The sequence below is a fragment of the Cuculus canorus genome, chromosome 16 (genome assembly GCF_017976375.1).
Source record: "Cuculus canorus isolate bCucCan1 chromosome 16, bCucCan1.pri, whole genome shotgun sequence".
NCBI lineage: Eukaryota > Metazoa > Chordata > Aves > Cuculiformes > Cuculidae > Cuculus > Cuculus canorus.
Window position 1 is genome coordinate 10,700,986 of NC_071416.1, and position 17,093 is coordinate 10,718,078.

General features: G+C 47.9%; 1 protein-coding gene across 1 annotated transcript in view; it reads right to left on the reverse strand.

The window, feature by feature from the left end:
- NTSR1 (neurotensin receptor 1) overlaps positions 1-10,257 on the reverse strand; it is a 59,733-nt gene extending 49,476 nt beyond the window's left edge. The window contains exon 1 of the mRNA XM_009563066.2: positions 8,795-10,257. Within this exon, the coding sequence (XP_009561361.1) occupies positions 8,795-9,454 (660 nt within the window). The 5' untranslated portion in view covers positions 9,455-10,257. The remainder of the gene's footprint in view (positions 1-8,794) is intronic.
- Between the last annotated feature and the right edge of the window lie 6,836 nt (positions 10,258-17,093).

Sequence of the window (17,093 nt, forward strand, 5' to 3'; positions counted from 1 at the left end):
TTTGCTTCAAACTTGGCAATAGCCTCTGGGAATAGCTGTGGTACCTGTGTCACAGAATGGTGTGGCAGCATGGACATGAAAAGTCCCTCCACTCCTGGACACGAATTAGACCACAAATATTTGGAGGAAGGCATACATCGATACAATGTCACACTATATTTTTGTGCCCTCCTGACTGTCACACTACATCCCTGCCCAATAATCCATCACTAACCCCCAGAGGAGGTTTCAGAGCCTTATTTCTAACATCCCCCCCATCCCTTTGCTTTGCTCTTCCCCTCCCCACTCTACTCATGGGTTTTCTATCACAATGATCGTGCAGGCATGAGGCTGTACCTGTACCTCCTCTTGGACTGCTGAGGGTGGGAGCAAAGAAAATGCAATTAGACTTCCAGATGAGAAAAAAAATGCATATCCCAAAGCGGTAGTAAACTTATCGGTTATTTTATTGCTGCTTTTCCCCCGTGTCTTTCTCTGGCACAGCTCCCCTTTCAGTCCTGCAGGTATTACAGGATTTGTTTCCCAGCACAGTTTGGTCTCCAGGCTGGAGCAGGACTGCCAGCCTGGCCATATGCCCTGCTCCTCTGTGCTGTTGCACTGTGATACGATTTCTGACCAAATTGCTGCATATTTTTTTGCCCTTTCAAAATATTTTCTATCCTGTAGCTCTCCTGTGCTGTCTGGGACGCACCTGTGAGCTGCCAAAGTGCTGCAAAGGAGACTGAGCTCTGGATAGAGTTTATCCCTTGGGTTAGTGACTGCAGTCTATTACGTGCTTGGGGCATACCCATCACCCCACCATCGTATCTTCAAGGCAAACACCTAGCTATTAGTCTGAATCCATATTTTCCCTTTCTTCTACAGTGCTTTATCACATTGGAGTTAAGAAACAAGCATGACAAAGTCATAAGCTCATGACTGACAGTGAAATAAAATGAAACATGGGCTTTGAGGAGGGAAACTCATTCCTGTGAATTACTCTTTTGAATGAAATGAGTATATTAAAATGTATAAATTGTTCCCGTGAGGATAAAATGTAAGGTCTTTGCAGCAGGAATCAATAGTGATGCGAGAAATGAGCTAAACTTTCCCAGTGGCTGCGTGAGATGCATTTTTATAAGCTGGTTTCGACAACATCATACAGTAGGAGGGAAAAGCAGGTTAATTTGGTATTGAACATACTCAAACAGTTATGGACTTATTAAACAAGTTCTCCAAGGATACTGAAGTCCTTGTAAAAGTTTACATTTTTCCCCTTTTTTTTTCCATTTCCACTCAGAAAATCTCATCTCTTTGATTTCTATCTTCGATCACAATTGCCTTTAGTCCCTGAGAACTTAAAAGCTTCAAAGAAACCTCATTGAACTTTCTCTCTCAAAAATAAAAGTCCAGTTAGAAAGGTCTTGTTCATTCTGTTGTATTTTTTCCCTTGAAGAAAAAGGGCCCCCATGAAGCTGTGCCCAGTAGTGCACTCTCTACACTGAGAATTATTGATGTGAACAAGCCACAGGCTGAGAATCAGCCAGGAAGAGAAGCAAATCTCACATGCTTGAACCACCTGTGGCTGACTGGTTCCTCCAGCCTCTCAGTTGTACCTTTTCCGAAGTCTAAGGATGAGAGCAGTGCTTCCCAGCGAGGCGCAGTCCTGGCCCACAGCACACTCTGTCCCAGCGGGAGAAGGGCGGGAGATAGGTTTATCGTACCCCAAGGAGGGAGGGGGATGGACTTCGACCCACAGATCCACCAGGAGGGCACTTGGTAAAGGGATATGAAATTGTCTCACTGCTATTTCCCTCCTACCCATGGAAAACTTAACAACGGGTACTTTGGAGACAGGGAAACACTGAGAATGAACAAGCAGCTCAGCTGTTTCTGCTACCCAGACCAGGTTAGTACTCCATCCTCACCACCTTTTCCAAACCAACCACAAGCACTTGTTTCCTGAACAACTCATCAGCTCAACTGATTTATCATCACCCCTTTTTTTTTTTTTTCAATCTCACACCCAAGATGCTTTGAAATTCAACAGAAGAAATGGCATCCATGGGAGGCAAAAACGTGGGGGCTGATGTTATTGGAGCACGATGAGTTAGCTGGTCCTCTCCCCCAGGAGCTTCATTTAAAGGGAAAAAAACAAAACCTCTCCAAGTGATCACACCCTCATGCTAAATTACAGAACAGAACTATTCAGCCCAGCCTGGGCAAGGGATGGCAGGAGTGCTCGGTGCCTGTAGCCAGGCAGGGGAGCAGCACGTAGCCTTGAGCTCCTGCCTCGCTCAGGTCTCCTGCGGTTGCAGGGCTCATACAAGCGTGGTTGTTCTGTCCCTCATCCTCTAAAGCACATCCTGCCACCTTACAGGCTGCAGCCCTGCAGGAGTCACTTGTCATTCCCTGACAAGCAGCAACCCTTGCACTTGGTGCCATCCGCACCCTGGAAAGCTCAGTGAAAGTGATGCCCAGCCGCGCTCGAGAAGCTTCATGCTCCATCCATCATGGGGAAAGGAGCTACTGGGACACTGGCCAGCATGACGCCAAACAGACATTAATTCTGATGCAAAGCACTCTTGGCTAGCGTTTCAAAGAGGTCTAGGACTAGCGAGGATGCCATTTCGTACGGGGATTTTAAAAATATCAACTCAAATTCCATAATAAAGGCAGAAAAATTTGTCACCTGGGAAGAGTAGATCTTCATTGAACAAGAACAGCTCAAACACCGGTCTCCTGCTTGGACATGTTCTTGCAAAGGGTGCAAGAACAGGAGCTGAGACTGAACTGGCCTCAGATGGTGACACCAGACAAGCAACCACATGGTGCTCGTGTGTGTATAAAAGCAGGGAAAAAGGCTAGGAAAGCTCAGAATTTATAATCTGTTTTACTCTACCATGCCAGATTGAGGATGCTGATAGCCCTGTGAAAGAGATGCAGGGTATGGAGGTTGGGAAGGAATGGGTGCTGGAAGCTTCACCAGCTTCACATGACACAAGTAGCTTATATCAGAGAGCAACCTAACAGACTGGGAATATAATACCTCGGCTTCATCTGCTTCACATGAAGGAAAGAGGGATGTCAGCACTGGGGCTGTTGGGTTGGGCATCTAACGTTACCTGCTTTAGGGCGATAGAGCTACAAGACTGACCTTCCCACCGTGTCAGCTCTGGACCCCACCACACCCCCCAGCCTCTCCAGATATCTGCTCACCCACTGTCCCGTGCCCCTTGGCAAAGGGTGATTTCACAGCAGGGAAAACATGACAGTGACACCATCACAGCCCAAAGCCCCTTCTGTCCCCTGTTCATCCCGTGGTGGGATGTTGCCCATCATGTGTGCCTTGGGCAGGACACAGAAGCATTTTGAAACGTCAGGAAGCAAAAGTGCCATCTGTGAGTCTTGAGCAGATGCTGCACAGAGACGATAGTAAAAGCCTTTAAGGGGAAGGAAGGGGGAGGCAGGGAGAATACCATTAAATAGCTGTTTTAAATGATCTGGAAGAAGATTGAAGGCAGCTGCAGGTTTTGGGTTGGTTTTTTTTTCTCTCTGGGAAAAGGAACCACCGCATTACCTTTGTCTCTCCTGCCTTGACAAACTGCTGTTGAGAGGAAAACCCAAGAGCTAAATTGATCAGCCACATTTCCACGTTCTTTTATTATCCCTCCAGCTGACATTTCAGAAGGGGGAAGGGAAAAAGAAATCAAGTGAATTAAAATCAATTGGGGGGGGGGAAAGAAGAAATTACATAAGAACTGGCAAAACACAGCAGGCCAAGCAGTTATATAAAGCAATGAACACAAGAGCTTATTTAATTTAGATCTAGCTGCAAGACGAACCACAGTGTAAACGGGCTGGGATTAGGCAAACTGGGCTGTCATCACACATACACTGAATTAAAGCCCTGCGTTCTCTGCACAGTCTGTGGGGAAAAAAAAGCAGCTTTTCAGGGATGCTCACACCACCATAGATGAGCATCCTCACTGGGGAGGGTGTTTGTCACTGTAGGGATGGATCCAAACATACTTCACTATCATTTTCTTGTCTGCTGTGAGCTCACCAGACACCTTCTGTGGGACACAATCCTGCCACAAAGACACCGATTTGTTGTGCTGCCGGAGGGGTTGGTGGCACCCAGACATTGACTTCTCCGGTGGGCAGAGATCCTATGTTTGAAGCCAAAGTAGTTCTATCAGCCAGTGGGTGAAATTATCACTGTATGGAACCGTAGTGAGTGATTTATAACAGTACCGTTACCAACAGCTATAGTAAGAATTTGGCTGTGACCTAAGGGAAAGAAACCAACTTCAGTTCCTCTAGTCAACATCACTACAAAGTAGAATTCCTGAAGGAATTAACATGAAGGAAAGAGGGATGTCAGGCCGCTGAGGCCACTGACTGGCAAACCTGGAGAGAATTCATCCATTTGCTTTTACGGGTCACTATTTTTGTACACTATGGGGAGATGCTTGCCATCCACGGCACCGACCATCGCAGCAGAAAGCTCTTTGTACCACCCCGCTGAGGTTCTCCTCAGCAGAGGAAAGCGTAAGGGAGCGTTTGCAGCACTGTGCATAGAATTAATAATTTTCTGGGCCCTTCAGACAAATGGGAATTGAAGAGATGTCCCTGGAAGAGCGTGTAGAGAGTCAGTGAGGCATCTGGGCCAGGCAGCAGATCTTGCTAACAGAAAGGAGAACTCAGGTAACAAAGAAATGGACTACGTGGCAATAAACACCAAGAGGCCAAGTTGCACCTTGCACCTCTCAGCAGCAACAGCTGGTTCTTCATCCCCACCCCTCCCAACTTGAGGTTCTTTGGCACACACTGTCACACGCATTGCAAGAAGAAATGTAGGAAGAAATGAAGCAGAGTACCTCCTTGGGCATGTGGTTGTTTTGTATGTGGAATTATTTACTCTGAACTATGAGCAGACTTCATCAAACATAATAAACAAGGGATCTGGAGGGATAGGTGAGCTGAAGCCATGCAAGGGAGAGCTGACACGGAGCAGAAGCGCGGCAGAACAGCTGTCCACCTAAAACCTGTGAGGAGGTCCAGTGAAGTTCCCAGTGTGCTTCCCAAGAAGCTGCCAAATGAGCAACTTGGAGCTGTGATGGTTTACTGAGGCTCAGGGCCGGCTGCCATGTGTTTTAATAAATGGGTTCACACCAGCTGTCCGTGCAAATAAAACATTAGCATGTGTCAGACACAATCTACCCAGGAGATTGCCATAACTTAGGGGACATTTTGCAGCAGGGCCCTCCAAAACGTGCCATGACACTGGGACAAAACATTCTTCTCACTCCTGTGAATTACAGGGTGGGAGAGCTGCCCACACTCAGCATGCTCTCACATGTGTGCCCAATCCAGGCTTATATAATCCTTATTATAACCCTGAGAGTCCAGGGTGAGGAGTTGCTTGGCTCTATGTGCTGCGACTGATGGTGCACCAGGACTGCAAGTATTTCTTTCAACCTCCCCTCTTTCCCCAGGTCCACTAAAGACCTCTCCAAAGAAAGAGATAAAGGTTAGAAAGAAGAAAAAAAAGGAAAAAATATTTGCACAGGCATCTGGCCATTAAAATTAAGATCTTTTTGAAAGACAGAGCTGAGAGTGTATGAAGCCAAAGGCACACAGGGCAGCACCTGGTGGGATGGGACACTCATTGGGATCCTGTTTTGGGGGAGTTGGACCCAGAGCCAACAGCAACGCTGTGAAGTAGCTAAAGCCACGAGTGAACAGAGGAAACATTTCATTCTGCCTCTGAGCTCTCTTATCCATTGCTGCCACAATGAGTAGCTTTTAAAACCTTCTGCAGCTGAAGTGGCATGAAAACATGAATTTACTCATACTGGGAGGGCTTTAAGAGGAGTTTAATTTACGTGGAAAAAAACCCTAAAATTGGCTGCAGTGTGTTTTAGAGGGTTTCTGCCAGATAAAGTGCTAACTAGACCTAAGTGCTGTGGTTATAATGGACTTATCCTGCTACCAGATCCCATGCTGATGCCAATATTCAAACCAGACATCCCTGACGGACAGGAGTAACAGGCAAGCTTGGCAAGGAAGAATATATGATAAACCAGATTCACAAGCTGATCTATGCAGCTGCAAGGATAGTGATAAACAAATAGTACAGTTCTAAAGAATTGAGAGTGTACGTCTCAATGTGCACATCCCATCCGTACCGATCGTGGTGGCACATGGTGACACCCTGCAGAACACCTCACTTACTGCTCTTCCAGCTTATCATTATGTGCTGCGCTGAGCTAATTATTAGAAGATCAGTAATTACTTCTTACAGTTGTTGTGGCGCTTAGGGGGTACAAGTTAAGCGATATGAGCAAGAATCAAATACGCCAAGTGTTGTTTGAATAGTTAATTTTTTCCCTTTTTATACGGAAACCTGACTGTTCAGAGTCTACTTTCACTCAGGAATGTCCATTAAAACTTAAATATTCAAAGCGTATACTGAGGGATTTTTGCAAAAAGAGAGATTTTAAAGTAATATGTTCAAATATTCATCTGGGGAAGCTTGTTCCAGTTCAGGCAGGAATGTTTTCCTGCATTGATCCAAGCAGAATCGCAGCTCACACTGGGCTGTCAGTCTATAAATGGTTAGAATTGCTCTGTTCTGGGACTGGCTTTCAATCAGTCAACAAATAAAACCTCCTGGAGAATTAATAGCTTCCAAAAAAAAAATAAAACCCCAATTTGCTTTAGACAGTTTGCCAAACAGGAAGAGGAGTGGAATACGTTGAGTGATTTATTGCAAGTGATTTGCCAGCTCGAGCAAGTGCATCATTGCCCTGCTTAATTTAAAGACAGAAAATGAATGCCAAGAGACGCAAAGACCTGCTCTAAAGCAGCCTAAAGCCACTGCGAAAGACCAGGGCTCCAGATTTCCAACCAGCAAGACCATTTTTTCACGTCACTCTCCACATTACCTCCCTTTCTTTCACAGTTCTGCCATTATTTGCCTTTTTATTAAACCTCTGCATAGCTTAAGATGTGAGAATGCCCGCTCACACGCTGTGCAATGGTTTCCATTAATGCACTTCAAGCCTGACTTGCAGCTGCTTTGCTTATGGACTCTGGAGCCTTCCCGGTCCAGGGCTCTGCATCACGGTTGCGTGCCACTTCCCTGTGCTCAGAAGAATGGAGCAAAGCCATCAAACAACCTTCCTGCCTTAGCAAATCTACTTTTAGAATCAGATCCCCTGAGAAGGAACAGTATAGTGGGTTTTAGTTTGGGCTCCTTTTCCCCCCCCCAAACAGCTCCTTTTTACTTTTAAATTAATTCACATGTGAAATTAAAACAAGCAAACAAGCAATGAGGAGAAGCTCGCAGGTGAACTTCCCATACTGGGCATTCGTGTCTGCCTACATCTTATTTGGGTAACAGCGTAAGGTATAGTCTGAATAAAAGTAAGACTGTAAAATATGTTGAGAATTGTTTGAACTGTAATCTCCAAAGACATGGCTAGGAAATGATCCATTCTTTTTGGCTATCATGGTAATAATGAGCATCGGTTTAATCCTAAAAGGAAGAAAACTGGAAAGAATGCATTTCAGCCACCCTGTTTTCAAATCAGATGGCTCACATCTCCTTAGAAAGAATTTAAGCACACTGGGCTGCCGCTGAGAAAATCTACAAGCACCTACAGCAGGAATACAGCTCAGCATCAAAGTTAAGCATCAAGACAACATGCAGAGAGAATCCAGCGCTTCTCTGCAAGGTGGATTTTCCTTTACTGGAGCAGTTTCAGGGGGAAACTTGGAGAGACAGGTCTAAACATCCACAGGCTCTGGGCTTCAATCTAACTGCACATACCCTCACCCACTTTTAGTGGGAGAAATGATTCTGATTTGTTTCCATTGAAGTTCCACCTGTACACAGACATTCTGAAGTTCTAATTGGCTGGTGATTAAACCCACCTGAAATTCATGTTCAAAGTAAAAGACTGACGAGCTATCACACCAACACCTGGCAGCAAAGGGACTGTGTAGATTGGTGTCTCACTTTTTCTGTCTCTCCTTTCGCGTCTCTTACATTTTTCAAGCCTAATGCTCCAGTAAACAAACGGCTCAACCCCTCAGAGCACTGGAGCGCAGCAAGTGGTGATGCTGAAACCCTTTCCATGCACGGGCGTGTTAGATCAAGCCGCGTGTGCAGACCAGCAAAGCCTTTCTGAAATCAGGAGGGGTTCTGCTAGTTAAACCAGCTATAGATTTCCCCAGAACAGCAAAAAATCCCAGCCCTTGGTTTAGAAGATGCTGTTCTTTTACAGATGCCTATGCCACACCTCGTTCCCCAAACTTTCTGGAATGAGAATTCTGTCACCGCACAGAAGAAACAGGCTCAGGAGCAGCCCAAGAAACTGGGAGAGGAGGAGAGATGGATTTATTTCCCTCTGGCCGCTTTCCAGCAGAGGGAAAGAAGATGCAGAGAAAGGGTGGGAGGTTTGTAGGCTTTTCTGGTGATGAACTGGCATGTTTGGGGAGGACCCGAGCATCCCCCTGGGGTCTGCAGGACAGCGTGGGCTCCGGGGGCTGTGCAGGGTCTCAGCCCGGCTCTGTGGGGCACAGAATCATAGACTCACTAGGCTGGAAAAGACCTCTTGGATCATCCAGTCCAAGCATTCCTATCAACCTCTAAACCATGTCCCTGAACAGACTCACAGAATCATTAGGAGAGTCACAGAACCTGCACAGCAAGTGGAGCAGAGCCCCAGACCCCCAAATCCCTCCTGCCCAGGATCCCCCCCCCCCCAGCCTCCCCATCTCCACAAAGTTTGGCCATTCTCACCTGGATGACCGTCTTCAGCGTAGGGGTGTCCACGATGGCGGTGCAGATGAGGGAGTCGGGATCTTGGTCCTTGGCGTAGATCTCCCCCATGGTGAAGATCATGGGGATGGCGAGGAGGAAGGAGGCGATCCAGATGCAGCTGATGAACTTCTTGGTGCGGCTGCGGGACATGATGCTCTTGGCTTTGAAGGGGTGGCAGATGGCCATGTAGCGCTCCACACTGAGGCTGGCGATGTTGAGAGCCGTGGCGTAAGTGCAGGCGTCCCGGAGAAAGTAGTAGCCCTTACAGACGGTCCCCCCAAACGCCCAGGGGTGATGGACCCAGATGAAGTTGTAGAGCTCGATGGGCATGCAGAGGAGGAAGATGAGGAGGTCGGAGAAGGCGAGGCTGGCCAGGTGGTAATGCACGGTGCTCTGCAGGTTCTGCAGCGACTTCTTCCTCACCAGCGTGTACGCCGTGATGGAATTACCCACCGTGCCCACCAAGAAAAGAACCAAGTAGATCACGGTCACCATCACTTTGGAGTAGATATCGGTGTTGACGTCCAGGTCCTCCTCATCGGGCCCTTTGGGGAGCAGGTCGGAGCGGTTGGAGGCGTTGGCGGGGCCGGGGTGGAAGGGGCTGCCCGGCCCGGCCGGGGCGGTGGCGTTCGGGTGCATCCCGGGGGCTGCGGCCCCGCTGCCCCCCGCCGCGCGGCTCCGCTCGGTTTAATGCGGCGGGAGGAGGCGCTGCCGGGCGTGTGCGTGTAAGATACACACACACCCAAACCCCCCTCCCACCACCGGGGCAGCCCGCAGCTCCGGCTCTCTCCTCCCTGCAGATTCCTTGGCGTCCCGATGCGCTCGGGCAGGGCAGGAGCCCCCCTGCAGGCTCACACCCCCTCCCACCACCCCAGCGGCTTCAGCTGGGAGCAGCCCGCAGCTCCAGCTCGCTCCTCCTTGCAGATTCCTTGGCGTCCAGATGTGCTCGGGCAGGGCAGGAGCTTCCCTGCAAGACTCACACACACCCACACACCGGAGCAGCTTCAGCTGGGAGCAGCCTGCAGCTCTCCAGCCCTCTCCTCCCTGCAGATTCCCGGCGTCCCGATGTGCTCGGGCAGAGCAGGAGCCTCCCTGCACTCAGACAGGCAGACAGACACGCACTCACACACCCCCTCCCACCAGCGGAGCGGCTTCAGCTGGGAGCAGCTGCCCGTAGCTCCAACTCTCTCCTCCCTGCAGCTTCTCGGCGTCCCGATGTGCCCGGGCAGAGCAGGAGCCTCTCTGCAGACTCACACCCCATGCACACCCATGCACACTCATGCACACCCATGCACACCCCCCTCAGCCACCGGAGCAGCAGCCTGCAGCTCCGACTCTCTCCTCCCTGCGGATCCCCGGGCAGGGCAGGAGCCTCCCTGCACGCGCTCACTCACACACACACTCACATAGCAGAGCCTCCCGTCCCCTTCCCGCCGCCGAGGTGGGTTTTGCAGCCTTAGCTCGGTCCCCCCTGGGTCTCCGGGAGGGAGCTGGGCTGCAGACCCCTTCCCATTAGGAGTCCTTAGTTCTCCATCCCTCGCAAAGTCAGACACAGAGGCATGGCTGAGGGCTGGTAGGGGGTCCAAGCACTGCCCTCCCCGTCTCCGATCCCCGTTCCGGGGGAGAGGAGAGGCACCAGGGGTGCTCCAGCACCTTTGGACATCCGTATGTCCTTCTAGCCCCCAACTACTCACCCATCTGCTGCTGCTAGGAAAAATGCGTTTAAAGCAGAGGAAAAAAACACCTAAAAATATCTCTTTCTGCCCTGGTCTGCCTGGGGCACCCTCAGTACCACAGGGATAGCAGCAAGCTTCTTAGCTTTGGGCCCCATTCATGATTTTTCCTTTGTTCACATATCCTGACATTTGGGGGTGCGGGGTCCTCTCTGAGCTGCCCTGCTGCAGGGGCTGGGGTGCCACCGCGATGCCAAGAGGGATGCAGGGATCCTCAGATGGAAAGGGATTCAGGCTCAGGGTGCTGAGCCAGCCAGCTGCCCTGGAAAACTCCCGTGATCTGCTTGTCTGCTTAATTGTCTTCAAGATAAACCTTTTTACAAATGGGTAGAGGAGATGTAGCAAAATCGCATTCAGGGCATCACTGATTTATCCAAAGGTAACCATAATTTCTCCCATGTATTTATTAGCCGGTGTTGGGTGCCTGGTTCCCAACAGCCAGCAGACTCTGTGTGTACCGAGATCCTGCAGACTGCTTTTCTGTTCGATGCAAGATGTCTAAGCCTGTAGTCAATCGAATAATCTCTGCATGCAAATAGTGAACTTTCTGCAGCCATCCACCAAGAGTCAACAGTTCCCCAAACTTTCATCTTCTTAAACCCATCTGAGAGGATCACCATGGAACACTAACCAAAATCAGATTTATTTAGGCACATTATTCATACAAATTTGGAGAGAAATGTTTTCTGGCACTCATCCCACACTAGTTTAAAGAATGACTAATAATCTCTTAACACCAATGTTCCTTTCATTTAAAAGCTGCTTTTATGAGATTTCTATCAGCTGAGAGGAGTTTGTCAAGGTTGATGTTCCCAGCTGGTGTCACCTGTTATTCCTGGTTCTTGGACAGGTTCTTGTGATGGATGAAGAATATCCTGAAGAAGGGAAGCGGAACATGCGATGTGTTGTACGTACCTATTGGTGTCTGAAGAAGAGCGGCAGCTGGGATGCAAGCATTCTCCTGGGTGCTTTGTGTCCCTATTCGTCAACCCCTAAGCTGGAGAGTTTATGGCCCCGTGATCCTGGACTAAAGCACTTGACCCACAGAGGCAGCAAGGGAGTTCCTTTGGGACCCATGTCTGTAGTGTCTATAATGTCAATAATGTCTATAATGAAGAGTTATTGTCTCTTGCTGGTCCTGTATCTTCTTTTTTACCTCTTGGAAAGCAGTTGCTATCCCCAGAAGCAACTGGTTTAATTTTACAGTGTGGATGTGCATGTTTATATCAACAGCTCTCTCTGTCTCTGAAATGCTCTGTTTTGGATTCCGTTGCCTCATCTTTCTGCACACGTGATGCACAAGCACAGCTGCCAATAAGAAAAGTGTTGCATCTCCCTGCTTTGACCCAGCAGCTGTTTCTGAGGCCTCCATGTGCTGCCTCCTCCACTTTCCTTCCACACCAAGTATTTGCAGGGAATGTCACGAGATGTAGTTAAAAAATAATTCTAATCACGCACCGAAGTATCGGCTACCTGGAATCAATGTGGCCATTGATTTACAATCAACACTTTTAGCAGACTGGTGCAGTTTGTATCAGCCAAATCTCTGCTTGCGTGGAAGTGCATTAGGAGAGCACTGACCACCAAACGAACTGGCTGGGTGCTCCCATCATTAAAGGCTTCAGCAGCATATTTCTACGAGGTAATTAATTTAATAAATTCAATTGATTTCTTGGCAAGTGTGTCTCAGCCACATGTGAGGCGTTCTCAATAGCATGGGTAGAGAGCTCTGCCCTGTTGTTTTTCTCATAGATCTGGGTTTGAGCAAAGAGTTTCTCTTCTGGGATGCAGCCTTGCCATTCCCCATGCAGAAGTGTAGGTTACATCTTGTAAAGGAGAAAGCAGCAGAAAGTCTTGTCTCTCTCCATAAAAAAAAAGCGGTCAATGTCTCCCTTCTCTTTTTAGAAAGCTCTTTGTCCTACCTTCAGTTCTCACATTGGTTTTGCAGAGCTGAACATCAGCTGCTGGTCCATGCTTGCCCCCCTGCAAGCCCTGGCCTCGGAGCATGGGGAGGCTGAGCCCTGCCAAAGGCAGACATCGACCTCATTCCATGTAGCACATCTATCCAGCATCCCTGTACTCTCCTCATTGCTAGTGTGTGGCTTGGAGGCTGTTAAGTCCCTTTCCTGGTGTGGGATAATGCAATGAATGACAAGTGTCTCTTCCTGCCTTCATTTCTGCGCCGTGCAAGTTTTTAATCCGTATTTCCCTTCAAGAAAAGCAGAGCCAGAGATGCACCACTTTTGTCTTACATGCCAAAGCTGCCAACCTAAATCCCTGCTGTTTGTTTCGGAACTCACCGACCTTTTAGCTAAGCTGAGCTTGTTTTAATATATTGTGTATGTGTGTGTCTGTGGCTTAAAAAGGAAAAGAATCATGGAAACCAAGAGACGCTTGATCTCAAATGTTACAGCAAGGCATTTACTTAAAATCTTGCAGGAAAATATCACCCAAAGACCTCATCTATTAAAACTGCCTGGACTTTGAGCTGAGGTCCCACAGTGCCCAAGATGAGAGATGCACAGGTTACCTCACTCCCTTTTATGTTGACCTAAGTGTTTTTCATCTTTGCTTTTTCCAGTTCCAACATTCATATTAATCCTATTCCCACCTGATTTCACTGGGTGGATTTTTTTTCTGCAGGGTGCAAGAGGCAGAGCTTTTCCCCGTTGAGGTCCAAGCACCCAGCCCCAAATATCTGTTGGAGCAGGTCCCCAAGTCGAGCGATGCTGATCTGAATCACGCTGTTAAAATCAGTTGCCAATGGACTCAGTGTAGACAAGCTCTCCCTAAAAGCCAGAAGTGTCTAGAGTGGGTAAGGAAGATAAAACCCATAGGTGTACAGGGCTTTTTTGAGGATGCTGTGCTTGAAAAACAAGGAAGTGAGGAGAAAGGGGTGATAGGAAAAGGGAGATATGATAGCTTTGTTGATGGTAGTATTGCCTGTATCAGTACTTACAGGCATGGAAGTGCATCTCTTCCTACACTCAACATATTGCAAAATAAAGTTTGGATGAGCAATAAAAATGTTCCCAATGACTGCATGTTATTTTCTGCCTTTGGCTGAACTGGTTTTAGGAGAGCATTTTAAACCCAAATAGTTGACACATGGGTTATTTTTTACCTCTGATTTTCATGGCAGAGGAACCTACTGAGACTCCAGAGTGTGAGCACATTGGCGTGTGGCTTGGCAAAGTGGACAGACCATACCCAAAGCACAGCGATGCTCACACAGCCCAGCATTTGTTTCCTTGGGCAGGTTCGAGAAAAAGAGAAGCCAACCCAAAACGCAGAACACACCAGGATGCATATAATGATGTCGGTAGGAGAAGTAAATCAGTCTCTGGGAAGGGACAGCTGGGAAATGAGGTGTCCGGACAACCTTTTACAGGTCCTGTCTTTGGTGTGCTGTGTGTTTAAATTCAGTCCTTTACTTTGGCAGAAGTCCTTTAAAGTTAATGGATGTACTGGCTGATAGACCCTGTAATATTTATCTCAAACAGACAAAGACCGATGCATTAACCGAACACACACAGGAGAAACCAGCTGCTTTGGTTTGGAGATGAAAGTAGGGTTTGAGTCCCTCGAGTTGTTACTGCAACAAGCCCAAATCAGACACCTCATGACAATAAAGGCACTTTTATCTTCATATGTGCAATATAAGCGTTGAAAACATAGGCATTCATGCTCACACTGCACACAGGCTTTCCCTTTGAAAATCCTGTTTTATTCCAGGAACAAATAGGAAGAGAAGGGACAGAAGAGTCCGAAGGGAGAGTTTGCTCTTGCTGCAGTGGGGAGCCTCCGTCGCAGCCCCAAGCACGGTGCTGGCACCCTCCCTGCACACGTAGATGGGCAGTTACTCTATTTTTAAAGGATTTCATCCGCTTTTGCATCCCTGGCTCTCCGGCTCTGCCAGCAGTGCTTCCAACAGCTCCGCTCTGCGGCGCGGGCTCAGAGCACAGCCCTCACTGCCAGGGAACACTCCAGCTCCAGCTCCCAGCTCAGCACCAGCCCGTTCTCCCTGTGCACCACAACAACATTTTTGGGGGAATCTCAGGAGGCACAGATTAACCTCATTTTCTCACCCTTCCTCTGATATAATTTCTGTTGTTTCTCAAAAACATTCTGGCAATTTTGAAATGCAAATGAAAAAGCAGCACAGTAAAGATCCCTGGCAGCCAAGCACTCTTTCCTGCCTTTGCCCAGTGACCTTCCCATACGTTTGAAATGCTCCCAAATCCTTATTAAATGCCTTGGATTGCAGGAAACACACAAAGCGCCAGGAATGCTTTGTGCTTTTTCCTAGTGTGGGTCTTTTTATTAAACACTGGAAATGCCATGGGCTGGTAGGGTTTTCTCCTTGGCCATATGTCACCCACCAACATGACGTTTGTTCACTCCTCTCTGCCTTGGTCCTTTACACCCAGAAAGGCCCTTTCCTTACACGGGGAGACCAAGGCTGCAGGAGGCAGCACAGACAGCCCCAGAGAGGTTCCCAGTGGAAATTTTCCTGGGATGCCCTATGCTGGCTTCGAGTCATTCTATGCTGCTTCAGCATACTCAAAAACTTAGCGCTTTTTGTCTTCCAAAGCACACTGTGACCCGATGTAATACATATTATTTGTATTCTGCTCGTTCCTGCTATTCTTCCCTCTAAGAGCCCACATCCTCCCATTTTCTGGATCACCACCCTCGATTTGCCTGAGCTTCGGCCCCTCCTGAGCCCATGCCTGCATCTGTCTTGCTGCGTAAGGAGCACGTGCTAACACTGGCCTGCAGCCTCGGCGAGTGCTGAGAAGGTTCCTCAGGTAATAACCAGGAGGAAGGAGAGGCTGCAGAGGCTCCTGAGCTCCATCACTGCCCTTACAAGCAATGGCACTGCCTCAGCACAAAAAAGTCCCATTTCTGTCCTGCTGCTCCCTCTGCAATGTTGCTGCAGGACCCACTCCTCCGATGGTGAACACAAGCCTAAGAGGTTTTTTCACACCTCTGTGACTAGGGAACTGTTGGAACTGCTTCCTTGTGGGCTCTTAGGACATTTCTTTCCAAAGGCACTTGTAGAGTTGTCACGCTGGTCCATTCTATTCCCAAACCATAATCTCACACCTTAAGCATTGCTGATTTTTTCCCTCCTCTTGGCCAGACTTACCAAGATGATTTCTCAGTTAGAGCATCTTGGTCCAGAGATGCAAAAAAAGCAGTTTAAGCTCTGTTAGAGTGAGCAGAGAGTCCCTGGAGAGGGATTTTCTTTTCCTTCTGTTATAGGCTCAGTAGTTGTTGCAGCCACCCCAAGGGAAAGGGCTCCCACACTGATGATCCTCCTGTCCTGGGCTGCAACACAGAGCAGCCCTGGGACTGCTCTAAATTAAATTGTAAATAAACAGCTAAAGGAGGCAGAAGATGAGAAAACCAGAAAAATCTACAAAAAAAATGGTCAGGAAGGTTAGTTCAGTCCAGCCTGCATTAGAGAAGGAGCTCCTTTAGGGCTTTTTTGGTGCTGGGGCTTGATTGTAGTTGCATTCAGCATCTGACATTTTTGGTAAATCTGATCAGAGCTGTTTGGGGAACAGCAGGTGTTGAAGAAATGTGGAGAAAAAAAAAGCCCGACTCGCGTGAAATAAATCTGTAGTTGCTTTAGTGGAAAGATATTTACCTAGAAGTGGAATTCTCAGGACAATAGCTGTCTTTCTAAACTTTCTCATAAATCACAAACTGTTCTGGCTCCAAGGGCAAATATTTCCAACTGTTTCATTGTTAGAAAAGAAAGGATTTTTGCGGTGTATAGAAAACAATGCTTTTACAGACATCGTGCTCCTTTTTGCTTCTAGAGGGCTCCCCTCTCTGCTTGTTGTTAATGCCAAAGCAAGGAGGTGATGCTGTGGTGTCTGCTGGAACTGATCACGGGCACGCTGCTGTAGCTGTGAGACGAGGGAAAGCTTCTCTTCTGGAAGGTGGTAGCAGATGGTGCAGAGAAAATATGGTACAAGCTTTTCCTCCGGTTCTTCTAGACTACTTTTAAAGAAGATAATCCACCTCTTGTCTTGAAAGGAAGAGTCCTTCACTGGTGCAAAGCACATTCAAAATAGCAGCTTGTTTTCAGCTTCGACTTCGCAGAGTCTTCATGAGGAGCCTTATCCAACCGCCAACTCACGTAGACTCATCACTGAAGAGCCACAGGGGTGGATCAAGCTTAATGCAGTGCACAGGCTTCGCTGGGGAGGAGAAGAAGGGAAATTCATGAATGTATTTCATCCAAGAATTTACTCTGTTAACAGTAATTAATCACTGTGCTTAGATTTCTCCAAACACATGGGAATATGGAGATCTCATACATACTGGGAGAGATTTTAGAGGGGAGCAGAGCAGTGTGGTAATAACTAAAGATATTTTGAGTGGGTGTTACAGTGGGACACCCAGTAACCATATACACAGAGCATATTCCCATCTCGTGTATCCATAGAATCATAAAATCATAGAATGGTTTGAGTTGGAAGAGACCTTAAAGATCACCTAATTCCAAGCCCATGCCATGGGCAGGGACA